Source organism: Patiria miniata, unplaced genomic scaffold (assembly GCF_015706575.1).
Source record: "Patiria miniata isolate m_02_andy unplaced genomic scaffold, ASM1570657v1 HiC_scaffold_29, whole genome shotgun sequence".
Classification (NCBI taxonomy): domain Eukaryota; kingdom Metazoa; phylum Echinodermata; class Asteroidea; order Valvatida; family Asterinidae; genus Patiria; species Patiria miniata.
The window spans coordinates 21,534,034-21,554,779 of record NW_024037068.1 but is presented as its reverse complement, the minus strand read 5'-3'; the positions used below and the strand labels follow the sequence as shown (position 1 = coordinate 21,554,779).

At 42.5% G+C, this 20,746-nt stretch overlaps 2 protein-coding genes across 2 annotated transcripts; one reads left to right on the top strand and one right to left on the bottom strand.

The window, feature by feature from the left end:
• Positions 1-5,192: 5,192 nt before the first annotated feature.
• Positions 5,193-6,345, bottom strand: LOC119735261 (G-protein coupled receptor moody-like). Its single transcript, XM_038208964.1, has 2 exons — positions 5,547-6,345; positions 5,193-5,206 (listed from the first exon to the last, which is right to left on the bottom strand). The coding sequence occupies exons 1-2, from the start codon at positions 6,343-6,345 to the stop codon at positions 5,193-5,195; spliced, it is 813 nt and encodes a 270-aa protein (XP_038064892.1).
• Positions 6,346-10,464: 4,119 nt separating this feature from the next.
• On the top strand, positions 10,465-19,061 carry LOC119735931 (ATP synthase-coupling factor 6, mitochondrial-like). The gene is made up of 4 exons (XM_038209885.1): positions 10,465-10,566; positions 13,338-13,512; positions 16,904-17,031; positions 17,678-19,061. Exons 2-4 carry the CDS (start codon positions 13,346-13,348, stop codon positions 17,710-17,712), a joined length of 330 nt encoding a protein of 109 aa, XP_038065813.1. The 5' UTR covers positions 10,465-10,566; positions 13,338-13,345; the 3' UTR covers positions 17,713-19,061.
• Positions 19,062-20,746: the final 1,685 nt, after the last annotated feature.

The window sequence follows — 20,746 nt, the reverse complement described above, 5'->3', positions numbered from 1 at the left end:
AGTGGGTAAATAAAGGAAAGTCGATAAAGGATAACATCCACTATTACAACTTCGCGCGAATTTCAACATCAGCAGTCACACACCCGTTAACTCAATCAAATCTTTGATGACATGAAACTAATAAAAAGGCAAAGTGTGAAGACTATTCAGTCAATGTATTTTCTGTGTTTGTCCCCAGAACTTATACTACACTTTTCTCTTCGTTTAGGCCTACACAAGTATGGATGACTACGCCATTACATGTAAATTAATGTCGCAAACGATCCGGCGGTCATTATTATTAAAAGCAATATGCTGGATATGAAGTGTGTGGCAGTAATGATTTTCTCACAAAGTGTATGGCAAAATAATGTTCCATTGGTAAGTCAGCAGAAAGCCTCACAAATAATTGGCACTTACGTGCACAGTGGCACTTAATGGGATTACTGCAATACATGGATGTGATTATGGCCGTTACTATTAGTAACACTCGCCGGATTATGACCGACCTATGACGCATCTTTCTTTGAACCGCAGTACGTACAAATGATTATTGATATTGTGATATACCTTGTTTATTTATATAACAACATCACTTGTGCTTACTTAGAAAACGAACTGACATTATTTTATGCACTTCCGGTGCTCAAACTGTCAGAAGCAATCTCCCCCTTTTGATTTGAAGCGTCCATTATCATGTTTATATACCATGTTTATATACCATTTACATGTACGTAACTCGTATTGGTGAAACAAATAATTCATCAGTTAAATACAATGCAGCCGAGATGATTTGATGCGTTCTACGGACAGTTCTTTTTAAACAATCCCTCCTCAGAGTTTCGGCAATATACTTACACAAGGTTGTTTGTCACATTGTACGTGGCTTTGCTTACAGTACTGGTCATTCAAGTACGTGTAACTGCCGTTTAGTTTATAAAGTAGTATATTAAAAGAAAACCACTTGAATGAACATTTCTGAAAATCGGAATATTTTCGTCTTTAAATAATAGCACAATGAACAAAGTAAGAGCATAACATATTTGAAAGAACCATTCATAAATACCTCAGACAGTTTAGCTATTCCTATTGGTCGAGAGCCCGTCACGTGGCCGGTCTTAAACGGATGATAAAGACATTGCTAGCTGGTCTTAAACACTTTTCCAGTGTCACAATAAAATGTGGACTCCTAAAAATCCAGTGCCTCTTACCGTTTCATTGGTTGAACGTTCACAATCCTCACGTAGGCATGCGCAACACTACCAGTGAGTCATAATTTTATAGTTCAAAATTCCAAACGCAACGCCCCAGGTGCGTTCTGCGCGACATCGCGCAGAACATGCCACGCGCGCGTCAATCACCATAAAAGGGTTGTTTACATCTTACTCGCCAGCTGAACACTCCATTATTTTGCCAGAGGGATGTTTCAAAAAGCATGAAGTGAACTTGTTGAACAAAATCGGGATTTTTTTGAACGAATTATTTGATATTTTTTAACCGAAAAGGTATTTATGAATGTGAATAAATATGTGCTCGGTCGGTATTTATCACTCCGTTTAAGACCGCTTAGAGTCTGGGTGCTGATAATTACCCTCGCCTCCGGCTCGGGTAATTATCAGCACCCAGACTCTAAGCGGTCTTAAACGGAGTGATAAAAACCTCTCGAGCACACATTTATTCCCTTATTGAAATTAATGGAATGGTGGCTTTATGTGCATAACATTGTACTCATGTATACAAGTGATGTTATAGTATGGGTTTTTAGAAGGATGCAAATTAAATTTTAATCTTCAGTGGTGCTTTAAAAGTCGGCAGCTGAAGTAACGGACATCACACACAGCCACAAATAGGACCTTTGGGAGACGCTTTAGCGTCATAAGTTATACCTTTGGGATACATGTGCAATTAGGGAGACATTTTAATGTCTCCCTAATGCCTTTATATAGAGGCAAGATTTGAGAGTCGAAAATAGGATAGATCGATTGCTCGTGGACCACTAGTAAACAAAACACAATTCGTGGGGAAGGAAATTTGGGTTAGGGGTCATTAAAGTTAGAAAAACAACAAGTCTATGAGAATGACTCCCTAGGGTTCCGTTGGTAGTGGGAATATCTCAGTCAATGACTGCAACATGCGAGTCTGTGCAGAACAGTTTCACATGAGATCTCGATCCGTTTCAATTGCATTGCTATTCCCCCCCTCCCCGAGACGGACAACATGGCTACAGCTTGTTTGTTTGTACGATTCTGAGAATATTGTATCATTTTAGGTCCTCCTCCATCTTTTGTTTAGAAAGCAAAAACGCACATGGTAAGCAAACTGAAGTTGCACAGTAGTCAGTGGCCGTAATGGAACAATTAGCCTGACCCTCATGAATCTTTAACCAGGTAAGACTTGAGAAGACAGGTCTGCCATAAGAGTGGATGACGGGGAGAAACTCAACGAGAGAAAGAAAACCCTATGTTACATGTATCAAGCAGCTTGTCAAATTTCCTAGAGCGACCCTCCCAAACGAATCATCTTCTTTTGAAACATTTGGCCTAGCGGTAATCAGCGCCATATAAAGCCGCCATCAGAACAGTCGACGACTGACCTTACTAATCCAGCTGCGCCAAAATTACGACCGATGGGAACATTTCAGTCGTTGATGTTGGTGCTACCTATGTGCAACTTGCCAACTACGGCGATATAAATACGATCGGCATCAGTCGGCGTTATTCAAATTCGCAAAAAGGAGGAGCATTTCAACTTCTGTGCCACGACCGAACGTGTCTGATAGGCGGGAATCAATCGTAGTCGACCTGCATAAAAAAATCCACGTACTGCGCACACACGGATGTTAATGTAATCATTATGTAGCTATAAAATCAGCGTGCGGACGAGTTTTATAAGAATATCGTTTGGTTATGTAACGGGAGGAGAAAAGATGTCGGTACAATACACTACGCAAAAACCATAAACGCCACACCAAATGCTCTGGCGGAGCTCTCGATGGCACTTAACCCTAAAAGGGCCGGGTTATTTTGACCATCTCTCAGCCGGGGGGGGGGGGGGGCGGAATCTAAGATCTCGGCCATCGATTAACGAAAAATTTTGAAACTCAGTACATTCATAGAGCAACTCTTTTTAACATACCCAAGAAATTTCATGACTATAGGTCAAAGGGTTTTGGAATTATGGGTAATTAATTATTCATAAGTACGAATGGCAATTCTGCTCCGAGTACACGACGTATATCGGAAAATTCATATTTCACGGCGCGTAGCGCCGGAAAATTTTTCGCTACGCGGCAACCCGTGGTCCGATTTTTTTGTTTTTTGGTATCAAAATATGCGCAAAGCTCGAGGCTAAAAAGTCCTAACAGCTCGGGTCGCGAAGATAACCCTTTTAGGGTTAATAAATAACATAATCTAATTCTTAGGGTGCAGACCTTTAAATCGACTACTATAGAACTCAGTGATAATTAGAGCCTACGCGTACCTTATTACCCTGAAAAGTAGTCTTGAGGACCATCGCCATTTTGAAAAATGATGCCGGTGCTCTATCGCAAAATAGAGCCTTGTTTAGGCTCCATTTTATTTTCAAAGGCTTCCAGCCACCTTTCTTTTTTGTTGCAAACCTATAGCCCACATAATGCTCTAATAGCAAAGAATTAAATACAAATGCCTATTTAGCCCGCGTAGGCAATTCTGGGTCTATTTATAGGTCCACCCTCTTTAGCAGAGAAGAGCATTCTGAGCATGACAGGGGTGGGCAGGGTGACCGGTCATTGCCAAATTCTGCTAAATGCACTTCAAAATATGTCAGATTTATCAACAATCTGCCAAATTCCCCAGAATTACTCGAATTACACTTTAAACACTTAAAATCCCATGCAGATGTAGTATTGCCTTGATTAAAATTCAAATTATTATAAACAACGTATAGTCAGTTAAAGATGTTTTGAACACGTATGCAAATGAGGAACAGTCTGGTGCCTGGATATGAGTTACACATTAGCGTTTGTTTTTGTATGCGGTGTATGGGGTAAAAACAGAGTCAATTCGTAGCAGCGCGAGCACAGCGTGAGTTACGAAAACACGATTTTTGAAATCAAACTGTTATACGATCTTATCGAAACAACATGCAGTATCATATTTCATATTAATATGAGCAAATTGGAAAATGAAATTAGTATTTTCGAGAAGGCGTGAACGAATGATCGCGAAAACACGTACTGCACGTTGTAAATAATAGCACCAAGTACACGATAAAAATCCATTACTAGCCAATTGCGGCATCGAATCAGGAAACAGGAAGAAAGTTTCCTATCCAGGGTTTACTACTGGAAACACGGTTGGAAATAAAGTAAGCACTGGGGACGAGGTTGAGTCCCCACCTGCATATGTGATTGAAATGTGATTGGCACTTTTGGATATTGAAAGCAGAAGGCCGGATTGGATTGAAGTGTCCGATATATATATATTTTTACATTTATGAAAGAACGTGAGTTTTAATGTAGACCATTTTCCCTGTGACATCATGTCGATATGAAACCGCCGACAACCCAAACATGTAAGCATATTTTACATGTTATTTGGCCCACATTAAACATAATGTACTAAAGTGATTACTTTAAAACCATTCATCAAGAGATGAGAACCGCTTACTGTTTGCTTTGCATCATGTGACACGGGATCCAGTTTTGTCCAAAACACATGGAATATGTTAATGAAGTAGCGATAATAAACATTCAGTTCGAATGAGAAGTGAATACACATGTAATTTCATATCAGTGAAATGTTACAAAATAGACGTACATGTAATGAAGTGACGTAGTTTGGTAATCGATTTTAGATACAAAGACGCACGAACGTCCAGATCAGTGCGTAAGTGTGTACAACTACTGCTGAATTTTAAAATTCTGGGTTTTTTTAATGGCCTTGCGTACATGAAAGTATATAAAAGTACCATTGCAAACGAAATACACGATACTCACACATTAATCTGTACTAATTCGATTATTACGTTCACAATACGCAAACACTCAGTGACTGATATAGTGGTTTGGTTACGATTCACAGGTGACTGGTACTCCGTGGGAAAGATTATCGGATGGAGTAAAGATTCTACGCAGGGAGGTCTAATATCCATATGCAGATTGGCTCCATCACTGAACAAAACATGTTCGATTTTGAAGTTTCATTTCGACAATTGAGTTAAAAACTGTTGCATTATTGGGTACAAACTGTTTACATTAAGGCGCAGGATGAAGAAAATAAGAGATTATCTTTCTCGAAATCTAAGCACTCTCCGTAGCAAATATGATTTCATTGGTATCTTTGAGAGTCTACACAGCATGATGCAGCGGCACACTTCCTTAAAGTCTGGGTGCCGGGCCGTGTAAATTATAGGATTTAAACAACTGTTTGCGATAAGCAATGCGGCTAAAAAGGGGAGCAGTTTATGGACTGTGCCATGCATGACAAACACCGTCACTAAATAGGGTGTACAACAGAACATGAAGCAAAAGACGACTAGAAATAAACTCAAGGTAACGTCAAGACTTCTACGACAGGGAGGCTTGCCTTCTCGAGTGAGGAGACGATTTTGAATCGGCTGGGCTGATCTTTGACCACCACCACGCTTAGCCGGCTGTGCATTCAGCCTCATGACTGCACCGACAACAGCTATTTGCTGCTGTCGAATGGAGTTTACCCTTCTGATGTGTTTCCTAACAGAAAATACGATGAAGACACTGCTGGCGAAAATGACAACCAACTGCAATGGGTAGCAGGCTGTAATGAGTTTAGCAAATGTTTTGAAGCCTTTGGAGCTCGGGCTAATGGAACAGGTACTAATTTTAGTGTCGTATTCGTACGAACCGGCCTCAGATACAATGGGCATTAAACTGGCACTTGAAGGGAGCAGCCAATTTATAGCGACCATAGCAGCCAGGCCGCGACGGTTGAACAGCCAGATCAGACGGCTTTGGTTCGTCCGAAGAGTGATCAGGGCGCGGTAGATGGCAATTGACGCGATGCTGTTCATACTGCACCCGATGCAAACGACGAATAGAAAGCCCTGGAAAGCGCAAAGAGGCAATGGAATAAGTAGATTTTCCTTGCTTTCGCTCAGCACCGCCAGGAGCGTGATAGGCAGGCTCATACAGATGAGGAGGTCCGCCACGGCCAGGTTGATCACAAACACGTTGGTTGTGGTGCGTGGTTTGCGGGAGAGGATCGGGGCAAGCACGACGGCGCTGTTGCCGATCACACCGGCGAATGAGATGAGACCGTACAAGGCAGCTAACAACTGCTTCTCGCCATAACTGTCATAGACAGATGCCACCGAGCCTTCACTGTTTGTTGAAGTGAAGTTTGACATCCTGGAATTCGAAGAATTTTTCAAACCTGTGATGGTTACGGATATGATAATATCAATTTGGCAAGCAATGTGTTCAGTACTGAAATCTTGGTCCTTCTGTGGTGACAGTGTTTTCAGTCTGGACGTGGCTAGCTAGCAATGACAACAACTGTATGAGCTGTGAGACGGTCTTTCTCCCCGTCACTGGAGAATCGAGGTGAGGACGGGTAATCAGTGTCGGTGGCCAATCATCGTTGTTTCTACAGAAGATGGACTGCCTTAAAACCTGCCTCGTGTATCCTGGGGTACTCCAACGCGTTGTTAGTATTTCAATCTCACATTGTGAACTGGCCATGGCTACTTAACCCTAAAGGGGCCGGGGGCGGAATCCGCCCCCCCCCCTCAACATTTTCCGCGATAGCTTCTAAAAAAAATTATTTCGCGATCCGAGCTGTTATGACTTTTTAGCCTCGAGCTTTGCGCATCTTTTGATACCAAAAACATAAAAATCGGACCACGGGTTGGCACGTAGCGAAAATTTTCCGGCGCTATGCGCCGTGAAAACTGAATTTTCGCATATACGTCGTGTACACCGAGCAGAATTGCCATTTATACATATGAATAATTAATTAGCCATAATACCAAAACCCTTTGACCTTTAGTCATGAAATTTCTTGGGCATGTTTAGGAAGAGTTGCTCTAGCATGTGCTGAGTTTCAAAATTTTTCGTCACTCGATGGTCGAGATCTTAGGGGGGGGGGGGCGGAATCCGCTGAGAGATGGTCAAAATAACCCGGCCCCTTTTGGGTTAATTGCCCTTGATTGTTTTCGATTTCTGTCCTGATAAAACACAGCGCAGGATCTCCTTATTTGAACGGATCATTTTTTTTTTGCAAACTTATCCTTTTGGTTTGGAAGGATGAAGGTCGAGTGACATTAGGGTTGTCTTTCTATGAGCGTAAAATGCGGACCAGAAAAAAATGAATACATGATGTAGCTCTTTGGTAATTCACAAAAGGTTCTTACTGCACTATCATGTTTCTCGGTACCAACGCCTCCGTCTCATGCAATCAGAAACATATCAAGCAAAATTGATATTAGATAGTCTTATATTCCTTATTAACAAAATAAGAAGATTCATGCTTATAGTTACGAGTACAAACAACCGAAAAATTATCAGGTTACCCCAAAAATAATTGAACAGAGGATGAAAGATGATGAAATAAGCTTTAATTTGAGTTGTGAGTAATTTTAGTTAATTTGGGGAAATTACCACCGAGGTCTACGGCATACAGTCTCTGGAACGCAACAACCGTTTTTGATAAACGTAACCGGAAATTATTTCCATAAAGATTTTTCGGGAATTTGTTTGTCAGAATTGATTGAAAGAAGCATTTGGTCTACCGGAGCAAGGGCGGATCCAGAACACAATTTTAGGGGGGGCCAAAAAAAAATTGGTCCCCCCAAAAAGTGGGTCAAATCAATTACGGCATGGGGTTCGGGGCCCGCTTAAGGGCCCCGAAATTTGTTTGGATTCTAGATGCTCTGTTGTGCGATCTGAGGCAATTTCTGACCACTTTAACCAATGTTTTTTTGAGGAAAAGATGGTGGTGTACTCATTGTCTGCCTTTATTGCGATGTTACATAAAAAAAAAATTGGTTTCGTTTTTTTTGGGGGGGGGGGGCCATGGCCCCCTTTGCCCCCCCCCCCCCCCCCCCCTGGATCCGCCCTTGTCCAATCCTGACGGAAAGCCAGTAGAGCTAATAATTAAAAACATTCAACACGTATTTTATGTTACGTCTGTTATCTTTTCACTCTTAAAAGTCCTGGGTCAGAATTGACCCGGAATCCAGATCCCACTTGACCAGATACTTCCGGGTCAGAATCGGACACTTTTGCGGGTCAAAATGATACTTCTCTAGATCATTTTCCGGCTCAAAATGACACTCTTGCGGGTCAAAATGACACTCTTCTTGGTCAACATCTGCGGGTCAAAATGACACTTCTCTAGATCGTTTGTTGGGTCGTTTTGACCCGGAAAACTGTCAGGTCAAATATGAACAGGAATGCGGGTCAAATCTGACCTGCCGCTGTGTAGCGGGTATATACAAACAAGAGGCTTCATCTAAGTTTTGGCTTCCGCAACATGCGTGGCCAGTGATATTCAAGGCTTCAATCCTGGCCAAATCTCGCTGGCCCCCAACCCCCCGGCCCCCGTTCAATGTTGTCTCTCATTGCGTGGTGTGTGCTCCATCAGCTGGAGAGAACAACATTAACCCCCCCCCCCCCCCCGAGTGGGGGAATGGGTGACTGTGGCAGGCTCAGGAAGTGCCCAACCATTTTGGCCGGGATTGTAGGTGGGCATTGGCTTTCGGGCAACCCTCCGCCGACACTGAACATTGGGTGCGTTCGTTTACCTTGACCGGATCGACTCAGGTAAAGGCAGACGGGTCAGCCACGACAGCCGGGCTAATTGAACACTCAACCGCTGGCCATCACGATCTATAACGTGACGCCCGTAGCATAGCAACGGTCGTCATGGCCGTTGCCACTGACAAAAACGCCCGTTGGTTTTGGTATGAGATTTACTTCTTTTCAGTCATTTGCAAAACTCAAAAAAGAAGTTGGGCTGGAATTATAATGTAGCCACAATAGTGGCAATGAACTCAATAAATGAGACTTCAAATAAAGTTACTTTTTTAAAGTCCACTTGATATTTCCCGGCGCTGTCCGGCCGCCATATTTGTCCGTTTCTTGGAATATGAACAAAACATGCGTGTGATGTATTTCAACGAGCAGGGTCTGTGGTGGCTCAGACCCGGGTGAGCCCAGAAAATGACGTCAGAGCTAATCGAGCGGCACGGGCTTGACCCGTGTTGACCCGGGTGAACTAAACGAACACACCCAAAGAAACCACTTGAAAAATATCTATTTAATATACATGTATAAGCCTACTAACAGCCATATGGTTGCGAAGGCAAAGCGTCGGTCGTTGTCAAGGAAAGCTAATCCGATTACGTTCTTAAACGCTGTAACAGAGCATTGAAATTCGTGAACCCCAAAAACATTGTCTATGTTGAACGTTGTGTTTCTCAGTAAATATGCTCGGTATGATTCAAATGTTACATTCCAACTGAAGAAGAAATTCTAAACTTCATGTCAGTGAAAAAATCGTCGTCATCGATGCCGAAACGTCAATACTGCATGGTTACTGTCAAAGCTGACCTTCAAGTCTGGAAGAAATAGTTCGAAAACTTCCCCAAACGTATGTATTTATCGCAATCAGAATTTACCCAAGTTGTTATTATTTAACGAGTAGTTGAACACTTATATCATCTAAGTATATTCCGAATTAAGTTGTTGCGGACGCTATATGCCGTACAAGTTGTTTGGGGAAATTTTCAAAACCTCGCTTCTTTAAAGGGTGCAGACCAGTAAATCGGTCCGAAATTGCCCACGCTGGCCCCCAAATTATTTTAGCACATTGTGGGCCATGAACTTGAGGGTTTGTGGAAGCCGTGCAGATGACAGTTTGAGCTGGTATTTCCGTGAAATGTGGATGATTGGGCCCTAAAATTGCCCTATTTTGCCCAGGAGCGTATAGGCGCCAGTTTTCAAAAGTGGCGATGGGCTTCAGGACTGCTTTTAGAGGTGCTCATCTTTGGATGAATTTCTCCCAAAAGTTATTGGCTACCCCCCAGAAAATTGAACAGAAAATGAAAGATGATGAAATAAGCTTTAATTTGATGTATCTTGAACACCTCAGAATGTGAGTATTTTTCCTGAATTTCTGAAGTGGGGGCATTTATCATTAGGGTCTATGGAAACTTAATTACTTGTCTGCAACCATAGACTAGGGCTAGACCAGCGCCGGCCGGCCGCGCTAGTATTTTTTTCCATACCAAACGATGGGGCCCTATATTGATCGATCACTGCTGTAGTGTCCGATGGTGCGAGTTCGATTCCCATTGGATGCTTTTTGTGGTTTGGAGGATTTGGAGGGAAAATACAGTCCGAGAACCTGAATTGCAACTTTATCTCTCAACTTCGAAATACGCCCATGCGCATAGAGGCCTACGCATATGTGTACAGAAAAAAGGCGTATACCGTACGGAAAAAATAGCGCTCCCTCGACCCCAGCGCGGTGGCCCATCAATAGAGGGCGGGTTGTATAAAGTGGGTGACGTACATAGAGGGCGCTCTTTGGAACACATTCGGCCGGAGTAAAGTGGCGTGAAAAGGTAATATCCAATTTGTTTTCTATGTTTCTCAGTAATTTCATGGTAATAGATACCATTATTTCATTGATTGGTTGTCCTGCCAAGTTTTCAAGATTATTGAAAGCACTGCTAGTGCTACTTTATGATTTTCAAAGCGAAGTGAGTTCTGCAAATGTAACCGGCATGACCGGCAATGACCGGCGAATTTTGTCACAACTGAACTGGTTAACAGGTTAAGGACTAGGCCTAGGCCTAGTCCGAGTAACTTGGACCTAGCCCGACTGCGTCTGGCCGCACAGTACTATCGCAAGCTCTGTAGTACGGCCAGACGCCCGATGCTTCCACAGAGACTGAATTTTGTTGGCCGCCGATGTAGCGATTTTGCTACATCTTTCGATCGCGATTATCTTTTCATCCAGGACACAAATTTCCAAAGTTAAGGTTCGTAGTCGTAGAGCAACTCATACCTTTTCGAAAAAAGGTTGTTTGGTCTCAATATTTTCATCCATCTGGCCACAAGACGAATTTCAGTCATCAGATTCCACAAATATCGTCCCCCATGCGATCCCCCATGCGATTTCAAAATGGCGGCCACGCTGTAATGTATGCAATATGCAGGCGCGCCCGCGCAAACTCATGAATATGCATAAACAGTCTGTGACGTAATGACCTCGTGTTTTTGGACGTGCGTGCGGCGGGGCCGTACGTCCAAAAACACGAGGTCATACGTCACAGACTGTTATGCATATTCATGAGTTTGCGCGGGCGCGCCTGCATATTGCACCATTACAGCGCGGCCGCCATTTTGAAATCGCATGGGGGATCGCATGGGGGGACGATATTTGTGGAATCTGATGACTGAAATTCGTCTTGTGGCCAGATGGATGAAAATATTGAGATCAAACAACGTTTTTTTCGAAAAGGTATGAGTTGCTCTACGACTACGAACCTTAACTTTAGAAATTTGTGTCCTGGATGAAAAGATAATTGCGATCAAAAGATGTAGCAAAATCGCTACATCGGCGGCCAACAAAATTCAGTCTCTGTGGAAGCATCGGGCGTCTGGCCGTACTACAGAGCTTGCGATAGTACTGTACGGCCAGACGCAGTCGGGCTAACTTGGACCCAACTTATCGCCTTTTTTAACATTTGGACATGGTCTGGCGATAGTGGGGTCCAAGCTAATACCGCGACCTGGACAACATCACCCTGTCACGTCACGTCACTGTCCCAAAAACCAACATTTTCCAAGAAACTTCAGATTTCACCTTCAAAACGGCCTCCAAATGACTAGATATGCCACCTGAGGTACAAGTACTAGAGTAGACATCGATAATTAAGATGGTTTTACTGAAGTTTACTTACGATCTGGAAAAAAGTGAATTTCGTTCATTTTGGAGAGCTCCCCTCGCGATCTTGAACACGTAAAATTTCCGATCGTGTTTAATGTTTGAACGACGCGATTTCTTCTACATGCCAAGCGTACATTCGATGGTCCCAGTATCCCGAGTGCGATTCCATTACCGAGCGCGCGCTATGCATCGATTATAATAATGAGTCACGTTTGTAAACACATACACTGTACCTGTGCATTTCGAACAGTAAAAGGGAATCGGGAACCAGCTTAAACTTGTACCCGCCATAAAAGCTGCGCTAGTTCCCGACTCCCTATTATCGTTTGAAATGCACATGTGTTTACAAACGTGATCCAGTCTACTCATTATCATAATAGTCCTACTCCTACTTCCTAGCTTGAGTAACTCCAGCTGACATGCATGCTCCATATTCATTCACATGTAACGCTGGAGGCATAACCTGTTCGTTAGAATGTAGTACTGGTATGAGTGGTAGCAAGAGACCCTAAAAAAAGCAAGTAGCTTGAGTAACTCCAGCTGCATGCTCATTCATTCACATATAGCGCTGGAGGAATAACCTGTTCGTTAGAATGTGGTAGCAAGAGACCCTAAAAAAATGGCCGCTCAACAATTGTTCATTTTCACCTCTAATATCCCAACCCAGAGTTCATTTACATACCTCATACATTCAGCAGTTATTTACGAAGCCTAATGATCGACTTGAAACAGACCACAAAAAAAAAATGTGAAAAATCCCGACGATTTCGGTGGCTTGTCCGAAAAAAACGCCAGTTCCAATGGCTGTCGTCCATTTTGTTTTGCTATTTATTATGTATGCATCACATGATGACATAAACAAAATCTGTGCGCGCGATGTATGTCATGTATGTGGGTACCACACCGCTTTCAGGCGCCACAAGTGAGTTCAATTTTCGTCTGGTGCGTTGTCGTGGAGAGCATTCTCGTTGTCTTGCTTTCCGCGACAACGCACCAGACGAAAATTGAACTCACCTGCTCATTATCATTTACGTATCATTTTCGTTTACAGGTCTACATGTACATTGATGATTTCGATATAATTATAAATTAAGTATGATGGAAAAAGGGTATGTTATGAGAAAAATATTTGGCTGTAGGGCCTTCGCAGATTCGTCCTTTGAAAAAATATAGGTACAATAACAAGCAATTTTCAAAATGTTCAAAATGGCTGCCATTGCTTGTTATTCCACCTATATGTTTCAAAAGAACAAATCTGCGATGGCCCTATAGCCACATATCTTTCTTATTAAAGACATACTCTGACTGTGTGCGAAATGCCATGCTTGTATCATCAAAGGCACAATCCCATCACCAAATTGCCGCACTATAGGTGCTGGGGTTAACTTCACTGCTTATCAACTGAATATTTGTCAATTATTGACTTTCCATCCTCTTCAGATCCAACCATGTTGCAGCAGGTTTTGAGACTGGGCCCCCAGGCCCACAACACCCTCTGTCTTGTCCTGAGGAGGAACATCGCCATGTCAACCGTCGTCATGGCAAATGACAAGTCCATGACCCCCGTGCAGAAGCTCTATCTAGACAAGATCAAGGAGTACGCTAAGAAAAGCAAGTAAGTGGCTTTGCAAAAGGTTAAGGAGTAACTCGGTTTATATCAAATCGACATTGGCACCACGAACTGACACTAACGCGCAAGTGGATGTCAGTTCGTGAAAACCACGTAAATAATGAAAGGTTTGCAGAAACACCATGTGCGAATAATTTCTCAACTGAGAGAATGGTTCTGAAAAGAACCAGAGGTATAAACTTGACTGTCTTCAGGAGAGCCAGTCAGAGCTAGCCCCGTAAATGTGGCCTATTTACTGGACTGCCTCCGTAAACATAGGCCACATATCCACATGTACAAAAAACGTGTCGACTTTGCCAAATTTTGATTTTCACATTTAGGCTTACTTTTTAGATTTTTTTTTGCTTTAGAAGCATTCTCACCCTCTATATAAGCTAATCAGAAAGTGCTGCCTTTTTCAGATGTTTAATTTTTGTGAAATTTCATGTTGAAATTTTTGATACGCAAATGTGTGCAAATGTATCTGGAAATTTCACGAAAAATGGACATCTGAAAAAGGCAGCACTTTCTGATTAGCCTATATAGAGGGTGAGAATGCTTCTAAAGCAAAAAAAAACGTAAAAAGTAAGCCTAAATGTGAAAATCAAAATTTGGCAAAGTCGACACGTTTTTTGTACATGTGGATGTGTGGCCTATGTTTACGGAGAAAGTCAGAGCATACTGACCGGAGCGTCGAGTTTATACCTCTGGTTCTTTTCAGAACCGTTCTCTTAGTTTTAGAAATTATTCCCACATGGTGTTTCCGCAAACCTTTCATTATTTAGTATCTCCACCATGCAAAGCCTCAAATCTTACTTAAAACCACGTAATCAACAATTTCTATATCACGAACTGACACTTGGTAGTGCGCGCACATCGACACTGATGCAAAGTAGGAAGAGTTTCGTTTTCATGAAGTGACACCCAAGCATGATGCGGCAATACAGAGCAGAGAAAAACAGTTTGAAAGGTTTTTCACAAATTTAATCCATCCGTATACTTGTGTGCATGTACTTACACAAAAAAAATAATTAAAAAGTGTTTTAATTGGTAAAATTAAGGTTAGTGTCAGTTCATGAAACCGAAAACAACCCGGTTCTGTAAATACGCGTGCGTTCAGCGCAACTGAGTGTCAGTTCGTGGTGCCTATGATGAATTATTCCTGTTATAAATTTCCTGAACTTTTTCGCGAGCCATCCTACCGATATTCTGCACGTACAGTGGCCTTTTGTTGGCATTTTTGTTCTCTTTAGACTTAAATTCAAGTGGATATTCAGTCCTTCTGATTTGAAAATCACAGGCGGGTAGAAAAAGGCTCACAGATTTCTAGGTGTGTGTTTTTTCTAGGTGTGTGGTTTTCTAGGTGTATGATCTGTGGTCCAGGGAAATTCAGGCGTGCAATTATTCACACTTCTCAGGAAGCTTTTAGGTGTGTTTTTTCTAGGTGTGTGATTTTCTAGGTGTGTGATCTGTGGTCCAGGGAAATTCAGGCGTGCAATTATTCACACTTCTCAGGAAGCTTTTAGGTGTGTTTTTTCTAGGTGTGTGATTTTCTAGGTGTGTGATCTGCGGTCCAGGGAAATTCAGGCGTGCAATTATTCACACTTCTCAGGAAGCTTTTAGGTGTGTTTTTTCTAGGTGTGTGATTTTCTAGGTGTGTGATCTGCGGTCCAGGGAAATTCAGGCGTGCAATTATTCACACTTCTCAGGAAGCTTTTAGGTGTGTTTTTTCTAGGTGTGTGATTTTCTAGGTGTGTGATCTGTGGTCCAGGGAAATTCAGGCGTGCAATTATTCACACTTCTCAGGAAGCTTTTAGGTGTGTGATGGTGTGGGGGTGCGATTGCACGCCTCAAAACAGAAGGACTGGGTATTTGGCCGGGTTTTGGTCGCCCACTGTAGGCTGGACAGATACCACATACCATTCCTAGTCTCATTCTCAACGTACATGTACATGTACATGTAGTGTGCAGTAAATCACTATTAAACACACAGGGATTTATACATGTACATGTACGTAAACGTTTGCATATGTTCAAGCGTACATGTACATGTAGTGTGCAGTAAATCACTATTAAACACACAGGGATGTATACATGTGCATGTGCGTAAACGTTTGCATGTTCAAGCGTACATGTACATGTAGTGTGCAGTAAATCACTATTAAACACACAGGGATGTATACATGTGCATGTGCGTAAACGTTTGCATGTTCAAGCGTACATGTACATGTAGTGTGCAGTAAATCACTATTAAACACACAGGGATTTATACATGTACATGTGCGTAAACGTTTGCATGTTCAAGCGTATATGTACATGTAGTGTGCAGTAAATCACTATTAAACACACAGGGAGTTATACATGTGCATGTGCGTAAACGTTTGCATGTTCAAGCGTACATGTACATGTAGTGTGCAGTAAATCACTATTAAACACACAGGGATGTATACATGTACATACATGTGTAAACGTTGGCATGTTCAAGCGTACATGTACATGTAGTGTGCAGTAAATCACTATTAAACACACAGGGATGTATACATACTATGTACATGTGCGTAAAGGTTTGCATGTTCAAGCGTACATACATGTAGTGTGCAGTAAATCACTATTAAACACACAGGGATTTATACATGTACATGTGCATAAAGGTTTGCATGTTCAAGCCGTGAATATAGCTATAGCAAGCACAATTTTTCTTTCTTTTAACTGTGGAGCGTCGTGGTCCAATGCTTACAGTGCCCGACTCATGAGCCGTGGTACATGTAGGTGTGTTTGAACCCTGACAGAGAGCATGGCGCAGTGTTCTTGGGCAGGACACTTGTCTACAATTACCTCCCTCAACCCAGGATCATAAATGAGTACCTGTGAAGGTGGAGACCAGCTTGTGCAGATCTCAAGCTGCTGCACAAAAATTGTCTCTCAGCTCCAAGGCCGCTGTTAAAAAAAGTGCCGTATAAGGCCAAAAAATAAAAGTCTCCAGTTTCTGGTATGGAGCTTGCCCAAAAAGTGATGCGGCGAAGCGGCTGTTTTTTTTGGGGGGGGGGGGGGTTTACCGGTTTTTTTTCTTCAAATGTCGGTTGATGACTGAAAATGGTGCCTGACTAAACTTAGTGCAAATATATGGGGGTCCAGAGAGGCCACATAAAGCTTATACTCGATCGTAACCCCATCTAAAAACACGTTAAAATTGTGCAGCAGCAGGATTCCAGTCAAACCAGTGAGTTTGGCGGTTTTGGCACATCATCTTTCATAGAAAAAAATTAATTTTCATTTTGGCGACGCGCATGGCTACCGGGACGCGCGCGCATACCAGAAACCGAAGACTTTTTTTTTGGCCTAAGCATAACAAACTTTGAAAGATCCCACACACACAAAATTGCCTTCCCCCTTGCAGGGCTCTTGGTGGCAAGCTTGTAGATCCAGACCCAGTTATAGAGAAGGACCTGGACACCGAGGCGTCGCGACTAAACAAGCTCTACGGTGGTGGAGACCTGACGCAATTCCCAACGTTTGAGTTTAAAGGTGAGAGTGTTGTTAAAAAAAAATTGCGTAGATATCAGCATCAGTTCGCAGTAACAGAAAGTTACCACAGAAAGGCATTCCAAAAGACGTAAGCAGATCTAATTCACATTAGCAGTCAGTCAGTCCATCGTTCAGGCTCAAAGCAGACTATATGGCTCTTTCATGAACCGGCCAACATTTAGAATGAAATGAGTTGTGCGTACTTCGCGCTATGCGCGTGCTAACCAGTACGCACATGCGTTGTGTTCCGTCCACGGGGCTCTCAAAAGTGGTATAAAAGCGCCCTCTCCTGCAAGGGGGGGGGGGGGTGTTTGCCCCCCCCCCCAGAAAAGCAAAATAAAAACAAAAGAGAAAAAAGGGGAAAAGAAAGAAAGAAAAAGAGGCGTGAAATATTCCTGTTAATTTAATGGGTTGGGGGGCATTATAATTATCATTATGAAAAATGATAAATGGAAAATATGCTGGAAAAGTACAGGGATTTCGGGGGGATATTGTGCTTGGCCCACCTCTAGAAAAAATCCTGGCGCCGCCCATGCCTGTTGGTGCACGAAGCCCATAGGTTCGCATCTCAGGGACCAGCAAATACTAGCATTCTACGGTAACTGAAATCTTACACTTTTTTTTCATTTCATTCTCTTTGCTGCAGAAATTGACTTCGATGCACCTGCTGACAAGAAGTAGTCCACGTAACCGGCCTTTTTATCTTTTGCTGTGATTCGTTGATTCTCCAGATTCAGACTGGAGTATTTATATTAGGATTGAATGATTTATTTGGAGTTTTTACGAGAGCAATACATGAATGGATAGGAGTTGTACATGTACAGTGGACTGAAATGCATGTCTGGATGTTTGTCAACCCAGAACTGATCAGAAAGTGTTTTCAGTACGGGATGTTAATTGATTTCATAATCGCAGTCAGTTTTGAAGTCTGGTAGATGCATGTCATCCAGCAGATCCAATTTGAAAGTTCCAACTTGGGCTCCCGAACTTAAATTATAAAAGAACTTTGACAGAAATTAAGTCTTGGCCAAGATTTGGGTTGTTTTCCGCTAAAACAGCCGGTACCTGGCATCCAGCTAACTTTAATGCACTAGCTTGAATGCAGCACGTGTGAGGTACCGGTATGCTCGGAATGTTGTGGGTAGCGCTGCCAATGTTACCAACACTGGAGTTGTTTCATCTCATTGATTGCAACCTCTACAACCTCCGAAGCTTCTACATGTAAATCAAAATCAAGTCTGGCGCCAAGAATAACAGAAAACTAGGACAGAGGAAACATTTCCTTAGAAAGTGAATTGTAACGCACAATACCACTTTACCAAATGGTTGTGGACCCGCCATTCACATATTTCATAACAGCAGTGTATTTGACACAAGACTTAAAAAGCTCATCTTTGAAAAGTATTCTGATGAGATTGGCTGACAGCGTTGTCGGTAACTTTGAAGTTCATGTCCCATGCAGCAAAAAACAGTCTGGGAAATCTTTGGTTTGCTTTAAACTTCACCCCAGGGTATAGTCGAGAGGTAGTTGTGCAAATCACAAGTTATTAACCAAGTGGTTATTGTGGACCCGCCATTCACAGGTCGTAACAGCAGTGTGCCTGATACAGACTTAAAATACTCATCTTTGAAACCTCGAAAGTATTCCGAGTTCGGTTGCTGTGTAACTTTGAAGATGTCCAGTGCAGGCAGCAAATCTGTCTGGGAAATATTTGGTTCATTTGAAATGTCATCCCTTGTTACAGTTGAGAGTCAGTTGTTCAAATCGCAAGTTCTTTTACATGTACATTACTGGCAAAGTATATCACAAATAAAAAATGAATAAATTAGGACTATAATTTGGAGCATTGTACAGTGTACAATTTGTAGGGACCTCTTAACGCCTTGCATGAGTTTTTAAAATAGATGCATCATTGCAAGTACATTTCAACACTTGTGCACAACCACAGCTTCTGATTGCTTTGTTTTCCATTGAGTTGTTACTGATGTTTGTGATCATTAAAACAGGTTTGAAAAAGTTATATTTGAAACAGGGTTTTTTGGTGTCTTTTTTTTCCAGCTTGTTCCCGTGTAGTTGTAATCAGTGGCGTAACCACGGGGGGCGTAGGGGGGCGACAGCCCCCCCATGAAACCTTGTCGCCCCCCCCTAGTTGCCCCCCTCCCCCTCCCCCTCCCCCCCCCCCCCCCCCCCACTGAGATGAGATTCATTGAGATGATGTATGAAGACAAAAGTGGCGTCAGGTTGTAACATTTTTTGCCTGATGTCAACACACACACGTAAGTTATGCGCGTGAACTAGAATACGCAGCCTCACTTTGGTTCTCTATAGACCGAACCAATAGGCCCCGCCCACTGCGCCGTGGGCAACCAGAACACGTGCACCTAGCCTCTTCAATGCCACACTGTTCCAGCCATGCGCGTCATACGTGCTTGCACGCGTGTCAGACTTATGTGCACGTATGTCGGAGATACACGTAATAGTCAACCCAACCCTCAATCCTCCAAAATCCTCCAGGCGGTTTTGGAGGATTGAGGCTGAATGGAAAAAACAAATGTCGGTTGATTTTGGAGGATGCATTGTGTCCAGATTATAGGCTGTACCCAGCATTGTTTATATTTGTTTTCATGCATAAATGAGCCCAGCATTATGCTCAATATCATCCATGGGAACATGGTGCTTGTGCTCTTGAGCAAGGCACTTTACCATTATTGCTTCGTCCTTCGGATGGGACGTAAAGCCGTAGGTCCCGTGTGTTGTGTAATATGCACGTTGAAGAACCCAGGAACACATCGCTAAGAGAAGGGGTTTGCCCCGGTGTTTCTGGCAGTGGCTGCAATATGCGCCGCATCACCTTGTAAACCCTTATAAGGTGCTACATATTGGGTCTCATATTTCTCATAAACTTTATTTACCTGTCTTTAATAATAGACATATCTCCAGCGCCTCGAGTACCTAATAGTTGGTAGATACGTGTGCTACAGTCGAATCTCGTTAGTACAAACTCTGTTAATACAAAATTCTGGTTATAACAAACATAAAGCCTTAGTCCCGACTGTGCATTTATGTGCACAATGAATGGAACTGATGTTCCTCTGAATACAAAATTCTGGTATAACAAACAATTTGGCTAGGTCCCAACGAGTTTGTATTAACGAGACTCGACTGTATATAAGACTCCGATATTATTATTATCCGCACTGCTTCTGAATGTCACAGGCATGTCATCGGCACTGCCTCAACCCATTAACAGTGATTATCACCTGTATAACCCCTCCACTGAACAACAAAAAATAACAGATGATTTTGGAGGATTGAGGCTGAATTCAGGATTTTGCAGGATTGAGGATGATTCCTAGCCAAAAGAGCCGAGGGGCTAGGGTTACCATTCTCTTCCCAAAGATGCAGCCCAACACAAGTGACATACTCAACACTTCAACACAAAGACGACAAAAGAAACACAAAGATGAAACTTGCCAGAATTCTCATTGTCAACAATCCAAAGCTGGATTTTTATTTCTTCTTCATTTCAATCAAAGTTCTTTAAAAGCGCTTGATGTTGACATGGATATTAAAAACGACGTGGTGGCTTAAACACATGGACTACAGGGTGACGCCATAATTATTGGAGTGAAGTAGTCTGGTGACAATCCTGTTTTTGAGTTGTAAACACTGGCTTATGGAAACTTCATGTAGCCAGAGCAGTTACCAAGCGCA

Coding starts and splice junctions, on each gene's coding strand:
- LOC119735261 (XM_038208964.1), bottom strand. CDS start 6,345: ATGTCAAACTTCACTTCAACAAACAGTGAAGGCTCGGTGGCATCTGTC.
- LOC119735931 (XM_038209885.1), top strand. CDS start 13,346: ATGTTGCAGCAGGTTTTGAGACTGGGCCCCCAGGCCCACAACACCCTC. Junction 13,513..16,903: donor GAGTACGCTAAGAAAAGCAA/GTAAGTGGCTTT, acceptor TCCCCCTTGCAG/GGCTCTTGGTGGCAAGCTTG. Junction 17,032..17,677: donor CCCAACGTTTGAGTTTAAAG/GTGAGAGTGTTG, acceptor TCTTTGCTGCAG/AAATTGACTTCGATGCACCT.